The following is a 26,907-nucleotide window of genomic DNA, read 5'->3' on the forward strand; positions in this document are numbered from 1 at the left end:
ATACACATGGCATGCAGCTGATTGTTCTTTCTTTCTTTCTTGCGAGTTTCATCATTCATGTGGTATATCCATGCTATCGATCTCCCTAGCCGACAGTGAGTGAGGATTACCTCGCTGAATGAACCTCGCACAACAAGACATCTCTGGGACCCGTCCGTCCCTGTGAGGGGCGTATCTGTCCCAAAATCTAGCTACTCGTTAAGAATCGTGCCCGATGTGCCCTCGCTAGACCCCTGCATCTGTCACCCCAGGACCAAAGTGCGACGTCCTGCTAGGCAACTGTGGCCACAGTGGAATCCGAAAGAGCATAATATCAACCTGGGCAAACGGCGCACATGACCGTTGCTCGTCTAGATACCTAACGCCGATGAACTCCATATAATCGCTCGCTTGCCTGCATGCTTGCTTCATGTGGCCAATCGCCAGTTTCGTAATAAGAGGTATCGTGCGTATAATGCATTAATGTGAGAAGAAAGTAGACGAAAATGATGGACGATATCTGAGGGATTGTAAGCTCCCTCGTAAAAGCACGCCAAACTCCCCGCTGATCAGATAAGCAACGAGCGCTTAATGGGCTGCGGAACGACGCGGTCACCGATCTTCGTTTGGCTCTTTTGCTCCCCTGTTCGGCGGATCTTGTCAAGAAGATGGCTAGATGTGGTTGTTAGCCGAATGAATTTGAGAGGATCGCTGTGTCAAAGAATGCGCAAAACGAAGCAAAGCAAACAAGATTAGGGAGGGCGTTGTCATAGCCAGTGACACCAATCAAGCCAACGCAGTAGAATGGCAGAACCAGTGCCGCCATTTGGGGGTGCCCCAATGCTCTTGAGACTGGTTTCACAGATACTGGATGTGGGAATCATCAAGTAGACGGGGAATAGGAAACTTGAATAAGAAAAGGGGTATATAAGCGTACTTTATAGGCATGTGGCCTCGCTGCCCCTCTGTCATGGCGAGGTTTATTTTACTTAGTTCGAGTTCTTTCGCTTCTTCGCTGGCTTCCTTCTCATGGGCGTCAAAATGCTTCCGAATTAGGTCCTGGCCTTCTTGTTCATCAGCGCTACGAACCAAGTAGTCGCAATCGGGCTCCTCGCAAGTCCATGTCTTGTTGGGCCCCTCGGCCTTCATCGAAGGTATCCTCTGTGCATGAATGGCAATGCGTGTTAGTACTTTCGTGTCACTACCTTCGACGTTCTCGTCTTCAGACGACGCCGAATCGTCCAAGTCGGGATTCTCGGAGTCGGTGAAGAACTCGGATGTCTTTGCCGTTTTCCTGATCGGCAATCCATCGTCAATTTCCATCCCGTCATCGCTGCTGTCCATGCCTCTGGGACGCTTCTTGCCTCCCAGGGACGGGCGTAAGCCGGCAGCCCTTCCACTCGGACGACCGCTCCTGATGGGAACCTTTCCACTGGTTTCCGCCCCAGTTGGAGTTTTGGGGTTGGGTTTCGCCCTCTCCGGTGCCTTCTGGCGTCTTGTAAGGGCGTGTATGTCTTTCTCTGTGATATGCTGGAGGGTAGGTCTCGACTTCGCATGGTCCTTGGCCCATTTGTACAATGCACTCTTGTGCCACTCCGGGCCCAGACTGTGTGCCAAGTCCTTGGCAAAGTACGTGAATATTTCTTCTTTGGCGCTATAATTCTGCACCTTGCAGGCCATGTAAATTTTCGTCTGCCAAGTCCCATGATTCATGTCGTCAGGATGCTTTTTGCCTTTACCGTGGCCCAGGTCTTCCAATATCTTGGCTCTTTCTTCATTGAGAACATCGAGTAAAGTGGGCAAACCTGAGTCCAGTTGTGATGTCAGAGGTGCAGGAGTGCGCGGTCGTAAGGCCATCTCGGTTTGCGCAAAGTCGTGCATTTCTATATCGGCAGGTACCTCAGAGGTCGCCGTGGTGTCAGGCGTTGACTTTTGTTTGCCTTTGCTAGATCTTGCCCTGGAAGGCTTTTGATCATCACTGGTCAAGTCAACCACTGGATATTCAACCTGTTGGCTGCTGCGAAGGCTCCTCGGTGCCGGGTGGCTCTCCACACTTTTTCCTTTCCCCTTGGCTTTGGACTCGATCGTATCCGAGTCTGCCGTCCTTTGCCGCGAAGCACGTGCCTCTGGCTCTGCTTTCGTAGCAGCCGCCGCAAGTTTGAGCCTTTGGTTTGCGGCTTGTAGTACATCCGGTACCTGACCGCTGAGCCAATTGTAGAACTGAGTATGCTTAGGGAATTGCGACAAAAGGAACATGGCATGATTTTTGCATCTTTGGATGGCTTCTTCATAGGTGACGCCATCACCCACAGCCACAGCGTAGGAAAAGAGAGTATTGGCGATATCGAGAGTGATGTCCTTGAGTTGCAGCTTCTTCTGTTTTGACCTCGGCTTCTTTTCCTCCTCTTCAATGGCCCTATCCAGCTCTGCCTCGTACTGGGCTATGATGTTGTAGTGAAGGGTGACGGCCTCGAACATGGTGTTGGCCATGCATGTGTATCGGTCCGAGGGGGCGATCTCAAACCATCCCGAGTTACCTTGGGCCCATATGACAGGAATGTCATCTTCTTTGACACCGATGGAGTAGGTTGTCGATGTCGGGATTTCAATCCAGGCGGATTTGTCTTTGACGTGTCTTTTCTGCACTGGGACAACATGGTAATGTGAGCTTCGGTTCTTGGAGTAGACTATGATAGCAGGCTTACGAAATATGACATCGTCTTTATCAATGACCAAGTGACCGCGAATGACGAATGGGCCTTCGGTATCGGCATGGAGAAGATTGGCTATCTCGCCACGAGAGTTGTAGACTGTGGCGTCCTCGAGAAGAAAGCATGGCCACTCATTTTCGTCTGAAGAGTGAGTGGGCTTGAGGACGGTCGTCTCTTTCTGAAAGCGGATGGCATCTTCGTCGACCGTCGCAACAGTTGAGGTCGAAGCGGCCCTTAACCTCCGACGGCCAGCCATGACTGTAGAGGTGGGGATAGAAGCATGCAGGTGAATGAATGGCTAGAAGTCGGACGAATGAAGAGGCTCTCTATGTTGCCCAGGTAGTCGATATGGGAAAGATGGTGCGAGAATAGAGACGGCTGCATGGATCGGCAGTGGTAGGACCGGGGTACATGGCCGTGTGATTGTGGTGGAATGATTATTTGTAGTATTGCACGGAAGTGAGAAGTAGGTGATCGTCCGCACCAAGTCGCGGGTAACAAGCGCGATGCGGCGCGTTGGATCTTAATGGGCCGGGCATGCGACTGTCACCTTCAATTGAATTGGACGAGAATACCTTGCCTTGTTAAGCGAGAATAGATCCATCCCAAGGCCTGGCCTGGCCTGTAAGTAGCTCTACTCAACAAGGAGGGGATCGCACCACGGACTCTGGCGGACGAGCCGCCGTCTTACCAAGTACCCGCAACTTCCACTGAGCAGGCCTAGCAGGGATATTTATAGAGGGCTCCACGACGAAAGGAAGGGGGTACCGAGCGCCAAATCGATAGCGATAAGACCTTAACCTACGGGCCCTGCTTTTTTTTTGTCAAACAGGTGGGACCTCCCTCTGCTGCGACGGGAAGCTTTCACTTTTCTCGGGAGAATTCTGAGAGTCGCAGTGCTGCTTCAATCGTGGCGCTTTCACTGGCACATAGTCGCAACGTAGGGAACCCCGTCTTTGGAACCAGTTGCAGGCGATTGCTCAGCGCAATCTCTCTAGTTGGTCCTCCAAGTAACTCGGCTGTCCAAACTTCGGCCGCTGTTATTTGCGTTGCTCTTGTAGCTGGCCGCCCAGGGCTTCCTGCTACTGCAGAATCGCATCAAATCTCCCCGCTCTACCTCGCGAATGAGAGGTCCCGCGCAGTTACTGAAGATGGCAGCGTCGCGCACTGTTCTCGATGGCGTATTCGGTATGTTAATTCCAACCTCGGCCCTCTTTGCACCACGGCGCATACTGATGCGACCCGATTTCTCCAGCTATCAACAAGCCTGTTGGCATGAGCTCAGCTCAAGTCATCCGAGACTGCCAGCACCACTTCAACCCTTCCGGCTTCTTCAAGCAAATGCTCGAACAAGAGGCGTCGAAACGCTCTCAAGAATCGAATAACAGGAGGAAGAGGCGCGGCTTTGGCAAGAATGACCTTCGGGTCAAGATGGGCCATGGAGGTACTCTGGACCCTCTAGCCACTGGTGTGCTGATCCTGGGCGTCGGCAAGGGCACCAAGTCACTCCAGTCCTTTTTGGACTGCACCAAAACTTACGAGACTGTCGTTTTGTTTGGCGCAAGCACAGACACATACGATCGCGTAGGGAAAGTGCTGAAGAAGACGGGATATGACCACATTACGAAGCCTATGGTGGAAGAGGCCCTGAACTCCTTCCGTGGGACACTGCAACAGATGCCTCCCTTGTACTCAGCATTGAAGATGGAAGGCAAGCCTTTGTACGAGTATGCCCGAGAGGGAAAGCCCATCCCGAGAGAGATCCAGACCAGAGAGGTCAACGTCACCGAGCTGGAAATGGTGGAATGGTATGAGCCCGGCACTCACAACCATCGCTGGCCAGCTGAGGATGCCACTACTTTCGAGCGTCAATTTGCCGAGCAAGTCTGGAAGATTGAAAAGGACCAAATGACGAAAGAGAAGCGCACTCCCGAAGAGGAGGCCGAGGAAAGCAAGGCCTTGGCCGACCATGAAGACTTCAAGAGGCAGGCCGATGAGAGCGTCGATGCACTTGTCTACGATAGAAACAAGAAGCGCAACAAGCGCAACAAGGCAGGTGCTCAGCACACTCCTGCTATGATGTCTGGTGCACTTGGAGATGCCCCGCCCCCAAGCAGGGCAAAGGCTCGAATCTGATCCCACCTTCTCCAGACCCAAACACGCCGCCACCATGGGATGGCAAGGGTCCTGCTGCAGCGCGCATCCGGATGACCGTCACGTCAGGGTTCTATGTCCGTAGCTTCTGTCATGATTTGGGTGTCAAGGTTGGATCGGCCGCGATGATGGCCGAACTGTGCAGAAGTCGCCAAGGCGATTTTGTGCTGGGTACCGACAACTGTCTGGAATTCGACGAGCTCAGCAAGGGCGAAGAGGCATGGGCACCGCCGCTGGAGAAGATGTTGGCCCAGTGGAACGCCAAGTCTGACAAAGCACCCTCCCAAGCACCCACGAGGGCGACACCAGCCCAAAGTGATGCTCAAAAGTCGGTTGAAGTATCGCCTCCTCGGAAGCGAAAAGCCTCAGAGGAGCCCGAGGCCCCCAGCAGTCCGGCAAAGAAAAGCAACGTTCGGCCATCTTCAAGGGAAAGAAAGTCACCTTCTCCCAAGGACAAGGGTGCCAGTGCTTAGTTGTGCGACATCTCAGTCCCGGGCTAATCCATCACTCGCCGTAAAGGAAGAACAGGGCGGCTTTGGGGTTTCTTCCTGCCTTTGCACAACAGCGAGAAAAGGGTAGACTCGCTCAGACCGTACCGGTAGGTGCCGGTGGGAGTAAACAGTATAGCAAGACTGCTGATAGAAAAGAGCTCGATAGATAGAAGGCATGGTTCATTGCATCAGCCAGGCGTTGGGAGGTAATCAAAAGTCACTACAAGGACGGTCGCTAGATCAAATCTTACCTATTGCAAATGACCCTCGAGTTACAAAGTGCCATGCCGGTGACAAGGCAGAGACTTCGCAAACATATCTCCAGATGCCATAAGCGACTTGATGCCACTGTGGCCACCAACAAGATGGATGCATCATGCATTGTAGCGTGGAAAAGCCGCTGTGGTAAGTCTTGGGTAAAATGCCAATATGCCTAAACGGTAGGTAAGCTATACGACACAATAGATGTATTCAAGGAGCTGGTAGTATCAATGCATACATTATGTACCTATGCATTCACAACTCTACTGAACACAATGGCCATATGTGTACCATTGGACTTGCTTTTCTGGATCACGCTAGAAGACAGCCCTGAGCCTCCTGCCACTTCTGCGGATGAAATTGAATCGTAGTCTCTTTGATTTCTTATATTATTTGAACATGTACCATATGCATTAGCTCCTTCAGCGAGCAGGCATATGCTTGAGGTTATCCCAAATTACCATTACACATATATATAGGCGAGTTTCCATTCGTACTTGCCCATTATTCGTACACGATCCAAGACAAGATCGTTTCTTTTCTCGCTCTCTCTCTCTCCCCCTCTCCCCCTCTCCCTCTCGGTCCCGCGAGCCAAACTATAAAGCCGCGGGTCGGACCTAGAATTTGCCGACCAAGAGGTTCTTGACCATCTCGCGGCCGGTGACGTATACGGTGCGCCATAGGGTAGGGAAGTCCAGGGTAGAACTGAGGCCGTCGGCGAAGCCGAAGAAGAGCATGGGCGGGATCCAGCCGCGGGCGTACTCGAGGGCGAAGCAGCCCTCGGGCATCTTGTACTGCTTGGCGGTGCCGCGGCGCAGGTGGTGAATGGAGCCGGCCGGGTAGACCTCGGGCTCGTACTCGCCAGGGTGTGTAGGCCCACTGCTCGCCGGTCAGGATGTGGAAGTAGTCGTCGGCGGTGTGGCGGCCGGTGTGGCCCTCGGTGCCGATGGCGGTGCCGAAGATGATGAGGTACTCGGTGACGCTGGCGTGGATGATGTACATGGCGCCCATGGCGCCGCCGGCGTTGTTGAAGATGTACTCCTCGTCCAGGTTGACGTGGGTCGGGTGCATGCCGTGCAGCTCCGAGGTGATGTAGCGCACGATGCTGCGAGTGTCGTTGCCGTGCGCCGCGATGCCGCGCGTGGCCAGGTCGGCAAGGTGGTCCGGCTTGAAGATGTAGAAGGCGTCGGCGTTCTTCTCGACGAGGTAGACCATCGACGAGAGGAGGCCGACCAGGACGGCCAGGTAGGTGAATAGTCTCGTCATGGCTGCTGCCGGCGGATTGTGCGGGTGATGCAATTGGGGCGCAGCGGGTATAGCGAGAAGCAGGAAAGGAGTGACGAAGGGGAAGGACAGATGTGCCAGCAGCGCACGTTTTGATCGCGAGGAGAAAAAACAGACAAATAGTCGCATAGGGGACCTACACTATTCGCATCGGACATTGCATGCTTATTACTTTCCATTATGGCCAGCACTAACAGCCATCGGCTACTGGGATGCTGCATGGCGAGGTCATGGTCTGACGCTTCTGTGCCAATCACCAGCCTGTCTGCCGGCTCCATGCTCCTCCTGGGCCTGCAGCTCAATTTTAGTGCAGATTGCATCCTTGCGCTATCAATTAGGCCCCCACCGGGCCACTAAACCTTGCCAGCTCCAGCGAACAGCTCCTCCAGCTCCCCTGGAAGATCGCGGAGGTAAACCCAGCGAAAACTCCGACACGCCGAACTTTGGTCAGGGCGAAGGTGGAAAAAAAAAAGTTGGTCGGCTTTCTTATCGTGCCTGGTGAGCGTTGACATCAATCACAATTGATTATACCACTGTCCGCACTCTCACTTTCTCTCTCTCAACAAACGACGATGGCGCAAACAATCGCCATTCCCGGCCAGCTCCTGGGCCCCTCGAGCAAATACGTCGCCGGCCCCGGCACCCACATCCACGAGGCGAACCTGTACTCCTCGGTCCTGGGCACCGTCACCATCGCGCAGCCCGAGAAGAAGATCGCGCCGGGCCCCGCCAAGCGCCTCACCAAGATCGCCGGCCTGCCCTCGTCGTCCGCCCAGCTCCCCACCATCTCCGTCTCGCGGACGGGCATCTCGGAGAAGCGCGAGGTGCTGCCCGAGGTCGGCAACGTCGTGCTCTGCCGCGTCACCCGCATTCAGCCGCGACAGGCCACCGTCGCCATCCTCGTCGTCGGCGACACCGTGCTCGAGGCCGAGTGGCAGGGCGTCATCCGGCCCCAGGACGTGCGCGCCACCGAGAAGGACAAGGTCAAGATCTACGAGAGCTTCCGGCCCGGTGACATCGTGCGGGCGCAGGTGGTGAGTCTAACCGGGTTTCTTTCCGAACCAGTTTCTGAAGGTGTCGCGACCAGATGTGCTAATATGAGTGTTTTTGCTGTGTAGATTTCGCTGGGTGACCAGGCCAGCTACTATCTCGCGACCGCAAGCAACGACCTCGGCGTCATCATGGCCACGAGCGAAGCCGGCAATGTCATGTATCCCGTCAGCTGGAAGGAGTACAGAGACCCGGAGACGGGCTTGAATGAGAACAGAAAAGTCGCCAAGCCATTTTGAGAGGGTGTGCTCGCAAACTCGGCTGCCTAAACCCATCATCGCCCTGATGCAAATCACCAGGTCCAATTCCGTTGCCGTCAGTGAAACCAGACTGAAATTGAGTCGACACCGCCTATTTCGACTCTCGGGTCACCCTACCGAGCCTAAAGTGGCATGTCGAGATCTGGACGCGGCATTTGGACGCTATGACGACATGTATTGGCCCGCAGTGTCGACTGCTTCATTTGCAGTGAAATGAAATGAAACGCATTGGCTACTGTGTCGGGCTCTTGATATGGCAGTTTCAGGTTTCAAGCTTGAATTACATTGAAACACAGCTTCAGGAGTGCCCCCGACCATGTCTGGAAGGCTACTCTTGGATTTGCCATCTGCATACACATATATCCTCTGAGGCCAGACCGAGTCTCTCTACAGGGGAGTTCGGCACATACAGTAGTAAGCGCTTTTGCGTTGTTGCAATTAAAGTACCATGTCGGGCAGCAACGAATGAAGGAGGTCCTGATTTCTCCCTTGCTTTCCAACTAAAACAGTCTTTGGCAGCGGAATGAATGTTTGTCTCGGACACATGTAGATGCATTAGGTACTCTAGGCACTATACCAACTGCCACTGCGCCTCTCTGTGTGTGATGCGCAGGTCCAGAACCTCCCTCCCCGCCACCCCCGAAATAGCAGCAGGTCGGCAGAGTACTAAGTTGGATTTAGGTAGTAGGGACGGACAGGGACGGGCTGGGACAGGCTGGGGACAGGGACCCCCCAAACCTGGAACAGCCAGCAACCCTTTCGCATTGGATATGGGCACTGGACAGGCCCCCGACCGAGCCAGAAACAGAAAACATAGCCTCCGGCGCAGACCAGATCCTGGAACCTGATTTTTCGGATGGAGTTGCGCGGCAGATCAACTGGCAATGTCAGTGTACGACATGTCGAATTGGCAGGCCGAGCGCCGCGAATAAGAATTGACGTCTTCGCTGCCACACTGCCCAACCTTCCAATTTCCCGCCTTGTTTTCCTGCGTCTCTGGTCTCTGGGCTCTGGCAGGAATCTACTAATAAAATCGATCGCCGTCAAATGCATGCTCCGTGGACGTCATGCCCGGACATTCTTGCGGTCGACTAAAAAAGAGGAACGAACGCCATTAAAGTAATCCCGTCAGCCCCCCTCCGGAATCTCCCATACGTTCATTGCATGCACATTTGCGTCGGGCAATCAATCAATCAATCAATCGACCGAGATCGGTCTCAAAGACAAAAACGAACAGATTTGGACCCAGCCGGATTGCACAGGAAGCAGCCAGGACCGAAAAGCAATAAGAGAGAGCATACGGAGCAAAGCATAGACACACTGCTGCATTGCTAGTGCCCGGGATTGATCATGTCGAAAGTAATGACAATGACGCTACCGCCCACTCCTCTCGCGATGAAAACCCACCCAACTAGCACCACCACCACCACGACAACGACAACGACAGCGACGAACCCATCTACCCCCACGCGGCCACGGTCGACCACGGCGACGGCGAAGGGCCGCCCGCGGTCGCGGAGCACCTCGCCCTGCTGCCCGCACTGTGGGAACTCCCTCCCTTTCCTCTCCGTCTCGGACCCGCATACCGCCCTGCTCGAGGCCCAGAAGCAGATTGCCGACCTCGAGGCCCAGGTCCACCTACTCAACAAGAAGGCCACCGCCGCCGTCGACCGCTGGGCCGACTACGAGGACGAGCTGTCCCGCCTGCGCGCCGCCTCCCTGAGCAGCAATGCCCCGACCGTCACGACGTCATCGTCGGCAGGGAGGCCATTGTCCTCGGGGCCGCCGTCGATGAGCGGCCTGGGCATCATGATGAACCCGGGCTCGACAACGAACCGAAACTCCCGGCCCTCCACGGCGGTTACCGAGGCGCCCTCGCCACGAGGGTCCGGCTTCTTTGGCGGCAGCGTGGCGCAAGCCGCCTCTTCGCGCATCAGCCAACTGCTCTCGCCGCGAAAATCGACGCCCAACCTAGCCGCCAACAACGCCAACGCGCAACAAGCGGCCGCAGTGACGCGCGCCTCCTTCATGACTTCGTCAGCAACAACGAACAGCAACAACAACAACAACAACAACTCCTCGTCGCTGCACCCGCACCCGCTGCCCTCGCCGACCCCGAGCGCCGACGACCTGGTGGAGGCGCTGGCGCGGGAGCAGTCGCTGCGGCAGGCGGCCGAGGGCCGGCTCAACGAGACGAGCCGGGAGGTCGAGGAGCTCAGCGTCACGCTGTTTGAGCAGGCCAACGAGATGGTGGCCAGCGAGCGGCGGGCGCGGGCCCAGCTCGAGGAGCGGGTGGGCGTCCTCGAGCGGCGCGAGGACGAGAAGCGCGGCCGGCTCGAGAGGCTCGAGGGCTCCGTCGCCCGCATCGAGCGTATCTCGCGCATCCTTGGCGAGGATGGTGAGGAGGGTTATGGCGGCGCAAGCGGCAAGCTCGCTCCTCCTCCTCGCTAAGCATACATGATGGAGGGGGGACAACGTATTGTCACGGGAGGCTTTCTTAAACGACGCTTCTCGTTTATTCCTTTTGTTCGTGTTTTATTACTCCCTGGTTGCTAGGCATGGTCATGCATTGGGAATGGACCTCGGAATGGACGGCCCAATTCGAGGCAGGGAAGGAGCATGAGATATATACCCCTGGTGTTCCGTTGCATTATTTCCAGGTCTAGGGGAAATCTTGGCCAAGGCCATCATCCATCTATCTGCATGGTCGGGATATACGAAGCATCTCATCTTTTCGGTCGGTTGGTTCAACATGGAGGGAAGGCATGGGGGGAAAAAAAACTGGGAACAAGAGGTGCCTCCTTCATTTACGACTTATGCTTTTACGACAATGACATATCTGTATTTTTAGTGTACTCTAATATTTGCGACTATCCAACGCTGATTTATATCGTGCTTTATATTTTACTTTACGACGGGGAAGATTAACCTCCACAAAGATGCTGCCGCTCTCGTCATGATCGGTATGGTGGAAGCAATGGCCTAAAAGGGACCGGTGGCCATATTCTCAAAGCCGGTCGGTCCATGAGCTGGAAGCCGGACACTCCCGTCTCGCCCGAGGCCGTCCCTTCGGGAAATGAACACAGCCCTCGAGTCCCTGCCGTCGGGCGCGTACGAGCTGCACACCCGTCTGGCAACGCTCTCGGTCCCGTGGAAGATGCCGGACGTGGCCTCGAGGTTCGATTCGCCTCTGGGCAATGTTGCGGCCCCCGTTGGAAGCCTTTCGCGAACGCATAGTAATGGCTTTCAGGACCCTCGATGGAAGGGGTAGTTCCTCTTCGAGTGGTTGGACATGATTGGCTGCGTGGTCCCGTACCGTCGCGCCGGGGCCGCCCTCGTGGAGTGCTATTCAGGCATATATATGGGGGCGCCAAGCAGCCGATACAGTAATATGATATCTAAACTTAGGTATAGCCTCGAAAAGAATGCCGCGAAGGAAGCAACTAGATTCTTCTATCGCAAAGTGCCTGCCTGGTTGTTTGAACTTGACAATGCAACCCCGGCACGGCAGGCTACACTTGATGTCCGTTTATATCTCGTTATCACCAGCATAAACTGCAACGAATCGTTTCCAATACCAACATGACGCCCTTCTTGGCTCTGCCCACTGAGCTGGCAACGGCCACTGTGACTCACTTGGATGTAAGCGACCTCTTGCGTTTGTCGAAAACATGCAAGAACCTACACGTCTTCGCTCAGCCGTTTCTCCTGGCCACCGTAGCACTGGCATACAATCCCGCTGCTTCGCCGAATCAGAGCCGGCCGTTCGCCTCTCTGCTCCGGCTCCTCGTTCGAGACAATGGCGCGGCCTCGTTCCTCCGTCACGTCCAGCTCGTATGCCCGGACACGGCTGAGGTAGTAGTAGCAGGGCCCTCGTCGTTTGATCGAAATGGGTGGTGGGACGAGAACAGGCTGCTGTTCGAGGGCGTTCTGGAAGACCTGCAAATGTCGGACCGGGATCGCTGGCGACACGCGCTTCGGGATGGTGACACCCGGGCACTGATCGCCCTGGTCCTGGCTTACTGTGTAGAGCTCGAGTCGCTCGAGGCCGCGTCGAATATCCTCTTCTTTAGAGATGGTGCCGGGGACAACTGGCTCCTCCGCATGTTCCGCCACTTACTCGGCGTCCGTAGTCAGTCCAAGGCTAGCTTCGAGAAGTTACGCCGCATCACTATATCTGCTGAACACTGGAACGATGAAAACAACCCCATCTCCCCCGAGGACATCAGCTGGTGGCATCGGCCCGAGATCAAGGCCGAGGTGATGCAGGACCGGTCGTCGAGCTCCAAAGAATGGGCCCGGAACACGCCCCAGTGGAAGCAGGCCGGCGACGGCGAGAACCTTGACCTGGCGTTGCTCCTCTTCTGTCTGCCGGCCCTCGAGGAGCTCTCCCTGCCGCTGCCTTTCAGCAAGAAGGAAGCCGATGCCCAGTACGCCACCGGCGTCGGCTTTGGCGTTGACGACGAGTTCTGGCCGTTGACCGCGCCGCCCTGGGCATCCCGTCTGAGGACGTTGCGTATTAGGCTACAGTATGCCCCTGAGGCGGCCCTCGAGACGATCCTTGCGACCACACCCTCGCTGCGGACTCTGCGCATAGAACTGAGTAAGGCCTCGACTACCACGCCCATCAACTGCTCCGCGATCCAGCGGGCGCTGCGGCACGTCGAGACTACGCTCGAGGACCTGAAGCTCACCGCTGGCCTGTTCGGAGACGAAGCATGCGACGTGCAGAACCTGGGAAAGGTGGTCGGGGGCCGGATTGGGGGCGGCGACGAAGTCAAAGGGATCAAGTCTGCGGAAGACCCCTATCACGACATGATGCTCGTCGCGGCCGCCGAGCTGGCCGGCCTTCTCCCCCGCGGCCTTGAGGTCCTCACCATCAACGACGACCTCTGGTTCTATGACGCGCTGCCAGCCTGGTCGGGGGTAAGCGGACGCTCGGTATGCTCATGGCGTTTGCGACTGGATCCCCGATATCACCCAGGGTACCACAGGGGCTGTCGCTGCCCCCGCCTGCACACCGGCGTGGAGGTCGATGCAGGGGTTGCTGCAGGATGTCCTTGGAGGGCCGCAACGCCGAGGCTGCGGGCTCTCAACGTGTCGTTTCGAGACGAAAATACCTGGTGTTGGACCGACGAGCCCGGCACCACGCAAGTTGCTCACCTCCAATGGGGTTGCGCACGCCAAGGGCTCGAATGTCGCGCTCTCCGCTCTCGGGCTCCAGGCCAGGTTTGATGTTGCCTGCCAGTCGGATATTCCCTCACTGATAGATCACAAAACTGCCAGCTATGCTTATCACCGACAAGGGTATGTGTCTGTGTTCGTGTGTGACTACCTGTGAGCACCAGATGTGAATCCCCAACCATCTTGGGAGGGTCCATCTCGATGGCATCTTTCCATCGTACGATTATCTACGACGCGCAGATCGGGTTCTCCACAGCCTAGCATCCACTCAAATCATGTATCCGATAATGCAAGATAACCAGAAGGATGTTGGTAGTCGGCTTCTTGCACCCGCTGTTGTGTTTCTTGACTACTCTATCCCTCGGAGTCTCCTTGCGTATGTGTGACAGACCCGCCGCCCAGGCATCTAGATGCAACGGGAGACGGAGCGAACTGCATTAAAAATCGATATGCAAAACCATATGATGGTCCTTTTGGCGGGTAGATGCCTATACGCCAGAGGTGACTACGGCTCTTCTGTTTAAACCCGTCAGTTATACATTGATAACTGCCCAAGAGACTCAAGTAGCATCATGACGAATGTCGTGGATTCTGATGGAAGAGAGTGAGATAGCAATAGACAGTTTAAGTAGCCATGACCAGGGGTGGGAGCGGAACTGGTCAGCACCCCTTACTCCCAGTTCCCATAACTATGTTTGTGCCGTTTTTGGTCAGGAATTATAGCGACCCCTTTCTGGCTCGTGACTTCCACGAATTCCAGGCTCGGATGCCGAGCAACATCTGTCGTTGGCAGCCCAAGGGGGAGATTAGAGCATATATGTTCCAGTTGAGAACAGCAGGAAAAGGTTTCCCAAGTCTTTTCCGGAACATGTCCCAGATCCATGTAGGTCGTTGTTTGGGACGTTTCATAAGAGTGTAAAAGAGAGGGAGAGAAAGAAAAGCAAAGAAGTGAGAATCAATAATTTCATTAAGCAAATCGCTTTAAGCCCACCGCAACCCCCCCTTTTTGTATCTACGCAAACGCCGGGTCACCTTCGATGCATAGAAAGAAGCGCTTTTGTTGTTCGAAATAATCAGGATTGGCAGCTCATCATGCGTTGCCCAGCCTGCCTTCAAACCGCCATACTATGTCGCCAACAAATTCTTCATCCGCCTTAATTTTGAGTTCAATGCGCCAGAAAATGCCCTAACATTGCCAACAGATATCTGCTCCGAAGGAATTGTCGTAAGTCGTGTTGGTCTGAAGTATTTGCCAGGCATCGGGAATGCATCCGAGACTTGCCGCTTCAACTCCTTCAGATCTAGTGCAGCTTCAATCTTTCCAGGTGCAACGGAATTCGGCGTGGCGTGGCGTGGCTTGGTGTGTCGGTGACGGCTCCATCGCGGCGCGTTGTAAACGTAAGGATTCGACAACCTGTGAGAGAGATATTGCATTTAGGCAAGCCATTCTTCTTCATCTCTCTTTAGTCCCCTCATGACCAGACCTTCGTCGATTGAATCATCATCTCCATCCTCCGCTTCGTCTTGATAGTCTCCATTCGCGTAGTCGTGGCCGTTGACCGGTTGCTGTACTTCCTCCTCGTCGAACATCCAAGTCATTCCGTTTGCCTCCTCCTCAAGTGGGAAAATCTCTTGCGCATACTCCCCTAATCCCCTAGGTCCCTCCCACAAAGCCAGTGCACTGTCAGGGCAACCACGCTCCAGTTCTATGTCTCCAAAATATGGTGGCTGTTCCGTGGGATCCTCGTTGTGCGGCGAAAAGAGTTTCTCCAAAGCTACCAGCTGTTCCCTGTAACCTTCAGGGATCTTGACCTTCACTTCGATAGGACCCCGCTTATATCTCACGGGCATGCCGACACCGGCCTCGAACGCCTTGCAAACTTCGAGTGGTGAAAGGTGTTCGTATGCCAAAGCAATACGTTTCCCATTCCACTTTGACGGTCCATCTTTGAAGAGCTGCAGGATAGCTGGGCCGACGTCGTGTTCAGCGTCTAGCCACGGGAGTTTGGCATCGGGATGGAATGGAGCTTGCCATTCAAATGAGCCATCGGGCTTCAGTTCCATACAGAAGAGCGGATAAGGGAGCGAGGTGAAATTGTTGTTGTATATGCCCGTATAGACATACGTTGCAGGGAGCTCGATTTTCCGGATGTACTCCTCTACTTTGTGCTTAGCTGCCCAAAGAGGCAATGACGGCCAATCGGGGTTGTACGCAGCATGGTCGGGCATAGAAGAGTATATGAAATGATGAACACCAGCCCTCTTCGCAGTATCTGCGATAGCCTCTCCAATTTGGAGTTCATTGCCGTAAAAGGTGGTGTTGATGAATGCCAGCTGGGCGCCACGAAATAATGACGAGATTAGATCCTGGTTGACAGAAATGCCAGGAATATGCGCATTTGCTGTGACGTCCAGCTTATCTTCCGGCTTTTTCGAACGTAGAGCTCGCCCACAAAGACGGTCACATTCGGATTGGTGGACACCTCGGTTGCTATCACGCCCTCCAGGTTTCGCAGCTGCGCCCGCACTTTATAGCCAACGGCAGTCGCTATCCTGATTAAAGAAGCAGCTTGGCGGCCACTTGCATTGATTACGGCAATCGTCTTATCTGGCGAGGGCGTCGAACGCTTGAGAGGACGAAAGCTCAAGGAATTATTCCTTGATACCAGGGGTGAACTCTCCGAATAAGAAGATCGCGTGTGTTTGTGTCGTGACTGGCCGGTCCCGGACTTGGTATAAGAGTGACCCTGTTGGTCCGTTGGTGCTGGTCTTATGGCCAGATCAGTCCGAATGGGAATGGGCTCGGAAGTAGGAGGCATTGCGTCGATAGCTGAAGCCGCAGCGCCTTCTTAGCCCTTGGTGAGGGGTGGTGTTGAGACAGGATGGAAGAAAAAATTGGCAGGAGACTCCAAGCGAAGCAGAGGGCAAATATCAGAAACTCGCTCCTTGCTGTGTAGATAAACAAGTAGGTACTCGGATGTCGCTTAATTGCACGTATTTGTTTTGTTATTTTTGGTCCTGGCGGTCTCAGGGGCCCTGGGAAATCCGGAGACAAAGAAAGGCCTAATCAGGTCATAAGAATTGACGGGCAGCCAATCAACGCAACGGGGAGCTGAGCTTTGACAGAGCGTTTCTTCAAAAAGAATGGCCCGAGCCTATCGAAGTGAGACGATAGTGCATAACACAGATCACCCGTCGGATATCTGCTGCCTCTCGGCCTGCTATCTGCTCGAGCAATATATCGCAGAGAAAACGGGCTTGGGCACCACGGTAAAAACCTGGGCAGTATGAGAAACTCTGGTGTGTCGACAAGCCCGACCAGATACTTGGCGTATATGTACCCTGCAAGGGATGGAATGGCTGTCTACTTCGATAGGGCTGGCGAATACGAATTAGTGGACGCTTATCGGCCAAGGTGAGCCTGGTGGGCGGGAAAAGGAAAGATGAGATGATATCCTCCGTTCGGCGAGCGAGGGATAACGACGACCTGAGGCGGATCGCCGGCAGAAACTTGGCGAAAGGGTTGCGTGCAAGTATAGAAGGGCAAGCAAGAAAGGAAAAACAAGCGAAACACAGGCCCAAACGAGTCGCGGACAAAGTGCGCGACCTCTTTTCCACCCTGGGCCTCCTCTATGGGCTCCAATGTATCAGCAGATCAGAGCAAACGTGCCTGAAGTGGAAGGCTGATTTGGCTCGTATCCACACTAGTAGACGCTGGCGATGCAATAGCCCAATAGGGGACTTGTGCTGCTAGACGTGTTCGAAATTGTGGGCGGAATGGTTTGCAGGCATTGCATTTGCAAACGTGCTTGATGCTTGGGGTTTTTGCTGGGCTTTTGGGGAGGTATGCAGTGTGTGGTGGCTACTGGCCTGGATCGAGGCAAGGCCTGGGTAGGTACATATGTGAAGAGATCTCGGGGCAGGACTGGGACAGGGCAAGGAGTCGAGAGCGCGCGCCCAAATGGAGGAAGACGGGATCGGCAAGCGGTCCGGTCCAGAAGCAAGCAAAGGAAGTATTATCGAAGCAACATACCTAGGTAGGTACCTACTGTACAATCATCTATCGAAAGTGGGCGGTGTAGCTTGCGATCAAAAAGCCCGGGGCCGTTAGATAGATCTGGTTAAGTAAGTAGGCAACTGATCCGTCAGTACGGAAGGTTTGTCGCACAAAGCCTTGCCTTGGACGAAACTCTAGATCGGTCGGGGTGTTTAGCCGTATCTTTGTCTGTCGCAAAGCAAGCGCTCGATCGAGAGGACGAGGCACAGCAGGTACAGTTGAAAAAATAAAATAAAAAATAAAAAAAATAACCCAGGAGGGCCGGTAGACGGATGCAAAGCAGCGATATGCAGTATGTAGCATGTGCGTGATGGGAGATGACGTGTAAGTCGATCGGGGGTGGTGGTGTCGTCTAGGTCTTGACTGTTCGCCCAGCCAGGCCACACTTGCTCCGTTCCAAACACCGGTTCCAAGAGCCGTCGGTCGTCGTCCAAAGCAGGCAGGAACAATTCACAGCTAGGTGCTTAAGGTATGTAGGCAGGGATGGGGCCAGAAACAGAAAGGGACATGAAGAAGGAGAGACTTAAGGTTAAAAGAAAAACCCCCATCAACCTCCCCCGAAAGCCCTCAGCCAAGGTCAGATGATTATCTCGTAGTGCGGTCTATCAAGTAATGAGAATTCCCAAGTGGCCGTCGAAGCATGCGTGAGTTGCCTGGCAATTGCTTGATTGCTGGAAGGTTGCTGGCCCAGGAGTTATCAATCTCGCGCCTACCTTGGACCTCATCCAGCATACATGCACCGAGGGGTTCACATTCTATCTACTACCACTACCACTACCACTACCACTACTGCACATATTACCTAGTGCTGCACTGCTAACCTGCAATACATCAAGTAAGATGCAGGCTTTTTGTGCCGTATCAGGGTCCGATTTTATCTAATGAAATCCCTTCACCGTCCAGTAGTTGGCTTTGTGTTAGGTTAGGTTCAAGAGAGAGGACTCTGTCTACCTGGTTCCGATTAGGTAACCGAATTCCCATCGTCTGGTCCAGTTGCCCAGGCACCAAGTCCTGCTCAAGTTCGCAAGTGTCACTCTGGTTCGTCCGAGCCTATTATCAATCGCTGGACCGTCCACTCTCCTGATTTTGTCGGCTACTGGACTAGGGGCAGCCTGCCCGCTGATTTGATCTGTATCTGTCCTCGGAACGCAGGCCGCTTATTGGGCTCAAGTCCCTACTTCTGTGTGTTAGTATCCGTATGCGCACTAGCTAGCGGGTGGTGTGGGTTCGGCCATATGTCGCCTTCATTCCTCCTTGTACGTCTTGTAAAGTAATGGAAACACCTTCTTGACATCGTGAATGGTCCCTTGCAGCAGAGATTTTCCATGACTTCGATATCCAAGCAACTCCTGCAGCCCCTTGACCCATATAAAGAGGGTTCGCAGCATGCTCGAAGATGACTTTTTCTTTCTCTCTCTCTCAAATATCGCAACTACCCAACCGCAACCACAGGCGTTGGCTAGGCCAGCCACCTAATGACATAGTCCTTTGGTAGGCGATAGTTGGTTTTTGTAACATGCTTCAAGGACCGGGTACGCCGCGGCCCGTATAGCACCAGCCCGCCGAGCAGCATGCCCCTTTCAGGATATCACCGGGTTCCATCTCTGTGCAGGACACGGCGAACGACCCATTCTCTCTGAAAACCCCGTGGGCACGTGGCCCCTGCCCGGATATCGCTCATGTGCTAAGAGGTGGAACCTTGATGGGCCATAGGCTTAAAAGATTTTTTTAAAAGAGAAAAGAAGCTTCTCGCGGATATCCGTCGGCACGATGATCTGCAATCATGTCTTGTCGGTGGTAGGATGAGTACTGATGTTATGTACATGGCCTTCCTAACAAAGCAAAGCCCAATCTGGCAAGTGCTGCGCTTGTAATCCAATCATGATCGTATTATGGATTAACCCTCCATAGCGAGGTATACATACGGGGGTTATGTCATATGCTTCTGGGCAACTGGCGACGCAGCTGAGCCCTAAGAATGGAGGTCTATGCATCAAACACCAGATGACTTTATGGTTACGTGAGGTGGCATGTGGTATAGTCTGGGGCCTGTCAGGCGATTTTTGGGATAAGTCCTCAAGTCCTATTCCCAATTCGTGATGTTTTCCTCTCTTTTAGCGATGTCGGAGCTGTGGTGAGAAGCTGCATCGATTCCATCGTGCGACCGGAGGGTCTAGGTCTAGCCTTTTCTTTTGGGATACATACGACGGGGCTGGGTCAGCCTGGCTGCTGACTGCTGACTGCTGACTGCTGGAGTTACCCAAGAGAGGGAGAGTCACCGAGCAGGACGAGCGAGCAGAGGACTTTGTTGGGTGGACTGCGGGCGTGGAGGAGGAGAAGGAGTACGGAGTACCTTGGCTGGAGGAGGGAGTCCAATCACCCAAGCAACAAATAAGCTCAAGCCCTGCATTTTCGATGAAATGCATACCGATTGAGGGAGAGCCTCTGGGACGAATCAGATCCGCTGGTTGTTACCTAACAAATACGTACAAACGTGGTATAGTCGGCTCCCGCCTCTTCTTGTTTCCTCTGGCTCCTGTAGTGGGAAAAGCCCTGTTGCGTGCACAATGCCGTCATCCACTGGGAAAACCAGCTGTAGCACCGCTCTCATATCGAGTGCCACTCTTCCGATAGCACTTTCAGCGTTTCAGCATTTCCGCGGAGAGTCGCATCTTTCTCTTCTTCATCTCCTCTTCTTCCTCCTCCTCCTCCTCCCCGTTCGGTCTTCCTCCCCCGTCCTGGCTTCCTTTTCCGTCTGGTCTGGCCCGTACCTAGAATCTCTACTGCTAGGCTCAAGGTATCCTCAAACACGATCTGCTTACCCGACATAGAGCGCCCGGGGCTTACGCAGTCTAATCTCCGTGTCCTCCAGTCTGGGGTATCCCGAGCTAACGGAGAGCGCATATCTGGTGGGCATGAGAGTTTACTGGTGGACGTGTACCCAGCTTATCTACCCGTGGACGCGTGATACCCTAGCGAAGGCCTGGTGGCCTAGTAATACATGCATCCATCAAGCAGTTTTTGATTGTGCGGCCGACAGATAAGATCCCGTTGTGACCAGCAAGCAGCCACCATCATATGCCCGGCCAGTCACAGTCCGCGGGGTAATGGATTGGAAATCTACCCCGCGATCCTCCTCCTGCAGCAGTCCCACTTGCTGCCTACATCCATCTGGTCGGCGCCCCCAGAAGCGCCCGATGGCGTGACAGCTGGTGGCCCGGTCAGGGAGGTAGGCAATATTCAAATATGCAGAGTCATGTTGACTGCGGCCGTATGTTGATGTTTGCTGCCGTAGCCATCAAGGTGGCAAGTTCGTTCATGCGCTCTTATCACGTAATCCCGGCAAAGAGTTCGCAGTACAGCCTAACCTACAAGCAACCCACCATCCCTATCTGTGTTACCAGAAACCCACCATTGAGTGACTCAGGCATCCCTCGGCCTTGGAGACAGGCCCGGTTGCTACGGATGTTTTTCTCCCCCTCCCCCCTCCCCCTTTTTTTTCGTATGTTGTCGGATGAAACCTCTTCAGTCCTTTTGACGCAGAACCTTCGTATGAGTTGAGGAGGACCAAGGTCCGGCTTTCACGAAATCGAGTCCATGAAGTCCAGATCGTCCAGTGGACTTTGATCCATCCAAGACTGATTGAACGATGGGTTGCCCATGAGTCGATCTTCCACGATGCCTTGGTTCATCAGTGTTTCCAGTTGACTCTGCAAAAACGAATCATGTTAACGCTGCCGATCACTATGTCTATGGCCGTAGAGTGAAGCTTACCCAGTCATAGTCAGTTCCAGTCAGGTCCATTTGCTGGATCCAAGACAAGTCAGCTTGTGCAGCATCGAAGTCGGTCAAGTCGGCTTGCTGTCCCGGATACAAGGTTGCGTAATAGTTGTCCGTTGAACCGATACTGCTCGAGGCTGTATTCGTGGCCATGCCGTCAATGGACAGGCCCTCCAGAGAACCCATCGTCGCATCACTGGAATCCGCTGGCGTACTGGTCATGGAATCAACATTGACAGACACGCCCCTCATCGTTTCCGTCTTCTTCAGAATCGTATCGACCACTCGAACCGCCCGCTTGCAGTCCGGGACTTTGAGTGCCATCTCCTTCCAGATAGCGAGTGAGAGCCTGAGATGGCCCAGTAGGACGATTTTGGAGGGTGCTGGATCTCCGTGGGAAATCCAGTCAAAATTGCCTCCCTCCTCAGCGTAATGCGGATTCTGAATCGCGAGTGCTATAATCACGTCTGCGAGGAGGTAGTCATTGATAGCCAGTGACGACACAAACCATCCATTCTGGTGGAGCATTGCTCCAGGCCTGGCCGCTTCGAAGATGCTGCGCTGATAGCCCACCAGGGCGAGTGCAGCTTCCAGGCATGTCCGTCTTGAGTAGCCTTGCTCTTTGCTAGGTGCAACCTCGGTAAGATAGCGCCGATGCAGAACGACACGGGATTTCTGGTAGAGCAGTGCCAGACCGAATCTCTGCACGACTTGCATGACCGGGTCAGTGACGCACTGCGACATTGGCTTTACTTTCACTGCCAAGAGTTAACAACCCAATCCAGGGGTAGCAGGAGGTGCGGATGAGCCGATACTCACTGAAATGCGGCACCTCCTTCCAAGCTTCTTCGAGGATCCCATCCACTCTCATCACCTCCGCAAAGGTGGGTGCTTCAAGCGCATGGGCTTGTTTGGCAACTAACCCGAATACTCGGCTAATTCGGGCCTTGCTGATGGGATAAGTCAGGGGGTGTAGTCCGAATCTGGTCTCGCGGGTGGCAAGATGGTGCTCTTCTGATCGAAGTCTTCGTCGCGGAGGTTGCGGGGGAAGGGCTGTGTCGCTCTCAATGCCGTGAATCATGCAGGGCAGGCCGAGGTGGAATCCCACTAGCAAATCGATTTGGATTGTCAAATGCCACCAACGCCGGCGCATCTCACCATCGTAGACCGAAAGGTTCGGGACCTTGCTTGGGTCTCGATGCAGCCCCATCTTGAGCATGAGCCGTATCAAGGTGGCGCAAAGGAGATAGCAGTTTACTTGAGAATGGCGGTCGAACAGAAAATCTCCTTCGGCATAGAGAATAAACGCCTGGATTGTCGAAGGGCCTGGCTGGTTATATCTCCCACCCACAAGTGCCCATCCCGCTGCTCCACGATACAGCTTGAAGCGGTCTTCAGGACTCATATCTGACTCTCCTTCCAGTTCGTGCGGCGCCTGATAGATAGAGAAGAAGAGACCAAGAGCAGTAATCATGAAGAGTATCGCTATCCAGTGCAATGTCGGCTTCGAAGGATCTCGCCAGAATTCTGCATACTCCTTGCTGAAAGTTGGCATATGAATTATGTCTTCCGACGCATTTGTGTTAGTTCGTGATCCATCCGAGTGCTTTTCTGTTAGGTCGAAAAGGGGGACCTACGCTGTGAAGGACTATTCGAGTTGAAATACCGGAGCATCAGGCGGTCTATGATGCTCTTATGTGGTAGTAGGGCCAAGAGATCCTCCCTGGTCCGGGGGACGTTCATGGAAAAGACGACAAGCTCTGGTCCTCCGTCAATCTCAAACGGATCCTGGATCTCTTCTCCGTCATCAGAGTCTTCGAAGTAGTTCTTAAGCTCGTCGAGCTACGCAAATCGTTATTTATCAGTCGTATTTACAAGCCATGTATCTAGAATAAGGAGAAAGTGTGACTTATCACTTACATCCTCGAGTATGGCCATGAAGTGTGTACCGCCGACATAGTTCGTAGACCGTTCGCTCTGCACAACGACTTGCCCACCGGGGTTCTTCCTCTCCATCTCGGTCGCGTTCGCGGGCGGCCCGCCTCCAGTTTCAACGCCGCCGCTACCGCTGCCACCGGGAACGTCGATCATGCCCCGGACCATGCCCTCTAGTCGCTTCAACCGCGCCGCCATGCCCTTGACCGGTCTCGGCTTCTCGGGCCGCGGGGCGTAGGCGCACGACTCCGGCCGGCCCTTCTTGGCGCATTGGTTGCATGGCGACAGGCGGTCGCATTTTAGTTTGGAGGCGCGGCAGCTGCCGCAGCTCAGGAGCACGCGTGTGCGCTTCACGTGTGGCGTTTGCTGCTGCTGCTGCTGCTTCTGGCTGTTGGATGCTCCGCTGTGGGGCGATTCGCTGCCGGGTGCTGAAGCCATGGTTGCGATATATATTGATGTGAGAGTGTGAGAGTGTGTGTACTCTCTCCGGGGGACGGAGCTGGGCTGAAACGGTGATTAGCGTGGCTATATCCGGCGGGGTGGTAACGAAAAGAAACCCAAGTATTCCCTCGGAAGATGGGCGCAATATCCCCCTGTCTTATTCAAAGGATGTGCCTCTCTTATCACCTACTCGGTACTCCTATAATCCATCAAGCAGGGTGGATTATGATTCCTCTCGCTCTGATTCGGAATAGATCGACGAAAGTTTAGAAATGCAGTTGTGCGGTCAACTGCTTACGGTTACACCACGCTCGCTTTGCTTTTCATTGGGCTGAGGGCTCGGCAGAGCCTTCGACTATCAGCCGCGCCTCCTTACTTCAAAGTAGCGCCTATTCGGGCCCAGCATATTGGGTTTAGGGGCTGGTGTCTCCCAGTCCCCCGGCTTGACTCTGCCTGACAATGACGTCTACAAACCAACGTTTGCTTATTGCAAGAAAAGGGGATGAATTTATGAGAGCAGTGGCAGAAAGGATCGGTTGCCTGAAGCCAAGTCACAATGATTGCATTTCGATACTAGCTTAACTACTTGGATATTAACTTGAAATCCGTTCCCCTAAAGTAGGATGACCTTGCTTGCGCATGTTTGTCGATTTTCAAGATACATTATCTGACTTGCTTGTCCCAACTCTACGTAAATATACAAGTTCTTGCCAGTGACCAGACTCATGCAAATATGCAATGTCAAAGTGGTAGTACACCGAGTAGCACCAGGAGTTGACCTCATCAAGGCCGTGGGGTGTCGTGAGTTGTTAGATCTGACCAGCAGACCTGAGACCAGACTGGTCATGCTTTCACCAAATGATTCTGGTTGTTCGTGTCTTCATGTCTTGCATACCTGGCGTCAAATTGCGCGTGCCGCACTGGAGCGTGGCGATGCGCTCGCGGAGGTCGAACTGGACAGCCCGAACCATAACTCTCTTGTCTTCAGGTATCGTTCTCTTCTCTGCCCGTCCTATGACGCTGGCTGGTATGCTCTCGCGACGACTGCCGCCGTTGCCCCATCGAGCATTGCCCCCTGGACCCAACGGTACGTCGTCAGAGAAGCCCACTGACTCATTGGAAAGCGACCCAGGACTGCCGACCGAGCCTCTGCCGGTTGTACTGGATCCCGTGTACGGCGACGGGGGTTCCCCAAAGCCTGTGCCCTCTTCTTCGATCGCGGCAATCCACATCCCGATGCGGGCTGTTAGTTCACTATCCCACATGCCCTCTCTTCGGGAACTGCTTCTCAGCAGTTGGATGGCCTTCCTCCTTATGAATGGATCTCTGCACTTGGTTGCAACCACGAATAGTGGCGGGACTATGCCGAGATCGGCACTAAAACTGGGCTTTATATGCGGTGCAGTAAACTCGTGGCCGCCAAAAATGTCTGTATGGCCTGCTGCATGTTGACACCACCGCGGGTCTGGACACCGTCTGGCCGCAGCCCTTCGCTCTTCGTCACCGACAACTTCACTAGCCAGATCGACAATGGCCTGAAACTGCGGCAAGAAAGTATCAAACTGTAACTCGCTGTCGCTGAACGTCATCAGGAATAAGACTTGGCCCATGATTTGGAACATTTTCAGAACCGCAATTGCTGCTTTTTCTTGGCTGCTCTTTCCCGGCGCGGTGCGTGAAGCCAGAATATCATCAAACGCCCTGGACCATGCTTCGATCTCGTTTCGAAAAACCATGCCGTACTGTTTGAGGGAAATGGGTAGGATACCCATAGGACTTGTGCTGGTTGTGAACTGGAACATGGTTTCTGTGAAGCGGAAGATCTTTTCCAAAAGGGCATCCCAAGCGAGGCGGCCTTCTATCAAGGACTCGAATCTCTCAGGGATCGGTGTCTGGTTCGTCGAGACAGGAGACCCTCCCTCCGATGAAGGCGATACGGCATCACCTTCTTGAGGGGTAAGCCGGATGACGAATGGATGAGGGAAGTGGAACGCCATGTCATAGGATTTGGCTTGTATCGCCAGCCGAGTAAACATCTGGATGAGATCCTGCTCAACTGGTTCCTCGGGCTTCGGAAGAAAAGCTCTACGCCGCTCCTCTCTGAGTTTCTCCAACAACCTCAACCCATTCTGAATTTGCACGATTGCTTGTTTATGATCGCCGATGAATGAATCGAAACAGGCCAAGAGCACAGTTGCCATCAAACTACTCCTCTGCGACGACTGAGTTTCCTGTGCCGAGGAGAACATGATGGTAAGAGCATCGGAGTAATGGCGGAAGGCAACTTCCCAATGCATCTTTGCGTTGTCGGTTGGGTCGAAATGGTCGCCTGGCGACGTAGGAGGCGATTCTGTCATTTTCTCTAGAGTTTTGTATAATGCGCCCAGCGCTACAACCGAGTGCCGCACCGCCTCCTCGGCATGGCACTCCTGTAAGACGCTCCGAGTCCAGAAGGAGGAATCGAAGAAACCAGACAGCTCACTAGCCGTACGTTCGCGGAACAACTGAAAGTACAAGCTCTCCTGTGGATCGAAAGCCAGACTGAAACTCGGTCGGTGCAGGGTTAGGGAGCTATCCGTTGCTGTGGGGGTGAGCGGAGGAGTCCGGGGATGCGGCAATGGCTGTTGAAGCAATCGTGGACGCTTCGCCTGAATGATGGTAGGTACTAGATGCTGCGCCGGGGACTTAGCTGGTGCTAAGCTTGTCTCTGTCGTAGGCCTTGGCGCGATGATGGCCTCCTCAAACGGTCTTCTTCTCGGTGGTGGCGGGTAGCCTGTGCAGGCTTTCTTTGATTTGACACATTGCGAACAAGACGGTCGTTTCTCGTCGCACTTGATCCTTCGTAGCCTGTAGTGGGTTTGTCAGTCATGCGCACTCGGCGATGTGAAGCAGTGAAGCGGTTCAGTGTGGTGTCGCATACTTGCAATTAGTACAGCCTGTCTTGACCTTAGGCCTGCTAGTCCTTGTCCCTGTCTTCTTGGGCTGCTTCTGCGACCCGTCGCCGGCAATGGGGGACGTAGACATGCTGAACAGAGAGAAAGCGCTTGGTCCGCTGGGAATCGGACTCTATCCACCGCACTGCGACCTGTGTGCCCAGCTATCGGAGAGGTAGTGAGTGTACGTGCACGTGGGGTACAGGTATATGTTGAGCTCGCGCTTCCGGTCGCGCTCTTAATAAGGGGACGAGGCGACAGGACTTGTTCGAGGTTGTGTTATTAATGTACTGATATATGATCTTTGTTGTCGGGCTTCCCATGGCAGCCCGCGAAGCATCTCACGGGGCGGCGCAAACGCGAGGTGTGGAGGATTCCGAGATTTGG

General features: G+C 54.1%; 10 protein-coding genes across 10 annotated transcripts; 5 read left to right on the forward strand and 5 right to left on the reverse strand.

Moving 5' to 3' along the window:
- Positions 1-548: 548 nt before the first annotated feature.
- On the reverse strand, positions 549-2,946 carry PG986_001713 (uncharacterized protein; the record flags this gene model as incomplete). The annotated part of the gene is made up of 2 exons (XM_066837935.1): positions 549-651; positions 917-2,946. 2 exons carry the CDS (start codon positions 2,944-2,946, stop codon positions 549-551), a joined length of 2,133 nt encoding a protein of 710 aa, XP_066706828.1.
- An 895-nt stretch (positions 2,947-3,841) lies between these two features.
- On the forward strand, positions 3,842-5,317 carry PG986_001714 (uncharacterized protein; the record flags this gene model as incomplete). The annotated part of the gene is made up of 3 exons (XM_066837936.1): positions 3,842-3,878; positions 3,946-4,776; positions 4,842-5,317. 3 exons carry the CDS (start codon positions 3,842-3,844, stop codon positions 5,315-5,317), a joined length of 1,344 nt encoding a protein of 447 aa, XP_066706829.1.
- Positions 5,318-6,213: 896 nt separating this feature from the next.
- PG986_001715 (uncharacterized protein) lies at positions 6,214-6,862 on the reverse strand (the record flags this gene model as incomplete). Its single annotated transcript, XM_066837937.1, has 2 exons — positions 6,214-6,393; positions 6,455-6,862. The coding sequence occupies 2 exons, from the start codon at positions 6,860-6,862 to the stop codon at positions 6,214-6,216; spliced, it is 588 nt and encodes a 195-aa protein (XP_066706830.1).
- A 590-nt stretch (positions 6,863-7,452) lies between these two features.
- On the forward strand, positions 7,453-8,169 carry PG986_001716 (uncharacterized protein; the record flags this gene model as incomplete). The annotated part of the gene is made up of 2 exons (XM_066837938.1): positions 7,453-7,914; positions 7,999-8,169. 2 exons carry the CDS (start codon positions 7,453-7,455, stop codon positions 8,167-8,169), a joined length of 633 nt encoding a protein of 210 aa, XP_066706831.1.
- Positions 8,170-9,585: 1,416 nt separating this feature from the next.
- On the forward strand, positions 9,586-10,641 carry PG986_001717 (uncharacterized protein; the record flags this gene model as incomplete). Its single annotated transcript, XM_066837939.1, has 1 exon — positions 9,586-10,641. The coding sequence occupies one exon, from the start codon at positions 9,586-9,588 to the stop codon at positions 10,639-10,641; it is 1,056 nt and encodes a 351-aa protein (XP_066706832.1).
- Positions 10,642-11,266: 625 nt separating this feature from the next.
- PG986_001718 (uncharacterized protein) lies at positions 11,267-11,461 on the forward strand (the record flags this gene model as incomplete). Its single annotated transcript, XM_066837940.1, has 1 exon — positions 11,267-11,461. One exon carries the CDS (start codon positions 11,267-11,269, stop codon positions 11,459-11,461), a length of 195 nt encoding a protein of 64 aa, XP_066706833.1.
- Positions 11,462-11,772: 311 nt separating this feature from the next.
- PG986_001719 (uncharacterized protein) lies at positions 11,773-13,635 on the forward strand (the record flags this gene model as incomplete). Its single annotated transcript, XM_066837941.1, has 4 exons — positions 11,773-11,832; positions 11,890-13,116; positions 13,175-13,497; positions 13,539-13,635. The coding sequence occupies 4 exons, from the start codon at positions 11,773-11,775 to the stop codon at positions 13,633-13,635; spliced, it is 1,707 nt and encodes a 568-aa protein (XP_066706834.1).
- Positions 13,636-14,808: 1,173 nt separating this feature from the next.
- Positions 14,809-16,193, reverse strand: PG986_001720 (putative nitrogen metabolic regulation protein nmr; the record flags this gene model as incomplete). The annotated part of the gene is made up of 2 exons (XM_066837942.1): positions 14,809-15,801; positions 15,969-16,193. The coding sequence occupies 2 exons, from the start codon at positions 16,191-16,193 to the stop codon at positions 14,809-14,811; spliced, it is 1,218 nt and encodes a 405-aa protein (XP_066706835.1).
- A 4,819-nt stretch (positions 16,194-21,012) lies between these two features.
- PG986_001721 (uncharacterized protein) lies at positions 21,013-23,584 on the reverse strand (the record flags this gene model as incomplete). Its single annotated transcript, XM_066837943.1, has 5 exons — positions 21,013-21,141; positions 21,206-21,969; positions 22,031-22,777; positions 22,849-23,053; positions 23,132-23,584. 5 exons carry the CDS (start codon positions 23,582-23,584, stop codon positions 21,013-21,015), a joined length of 2,298 nt encoding a protein of 765 aa, XP_066706836.1.
- An 854-nt stretch (positions 23,585-24,438) lies between these two features.
- Positions 24,439-26,611, reverse strand: PG986_001722 (uncharacterized protein; the record flags this gene model as incomplete). Its single annotated transcript, XM_066837944.1, has 2 exons — positions 24,439-26,434; positions 26,508-26,611. The coding sequence occupies 2 exons, from the start codon at positions 26,609-26,611 to the stop codon at positions 24,439-24,441; spliced, it is 2,100 nt and encodes a 699-aa protein (XP_066706837.1).
- Positions 26,612-26,907: the final 296 nt, after the last annotated feature.

The sequence above is a fragment of the Apiospora aurea genome, assembly GCF_038362705.1.
Source record: "Apiospora aurea strain CBS 24483 chromosome Unknown utg000001l_segment0_segment0, whole genome shotgun sequence".
Classification (NCBI taxonomy): Eukaryota; Fungi; Ascomycota; class Sordariomycetes; order Amphisphaeriales; family Apiosporaceae; genus Apiospora; species Apiospora aurea.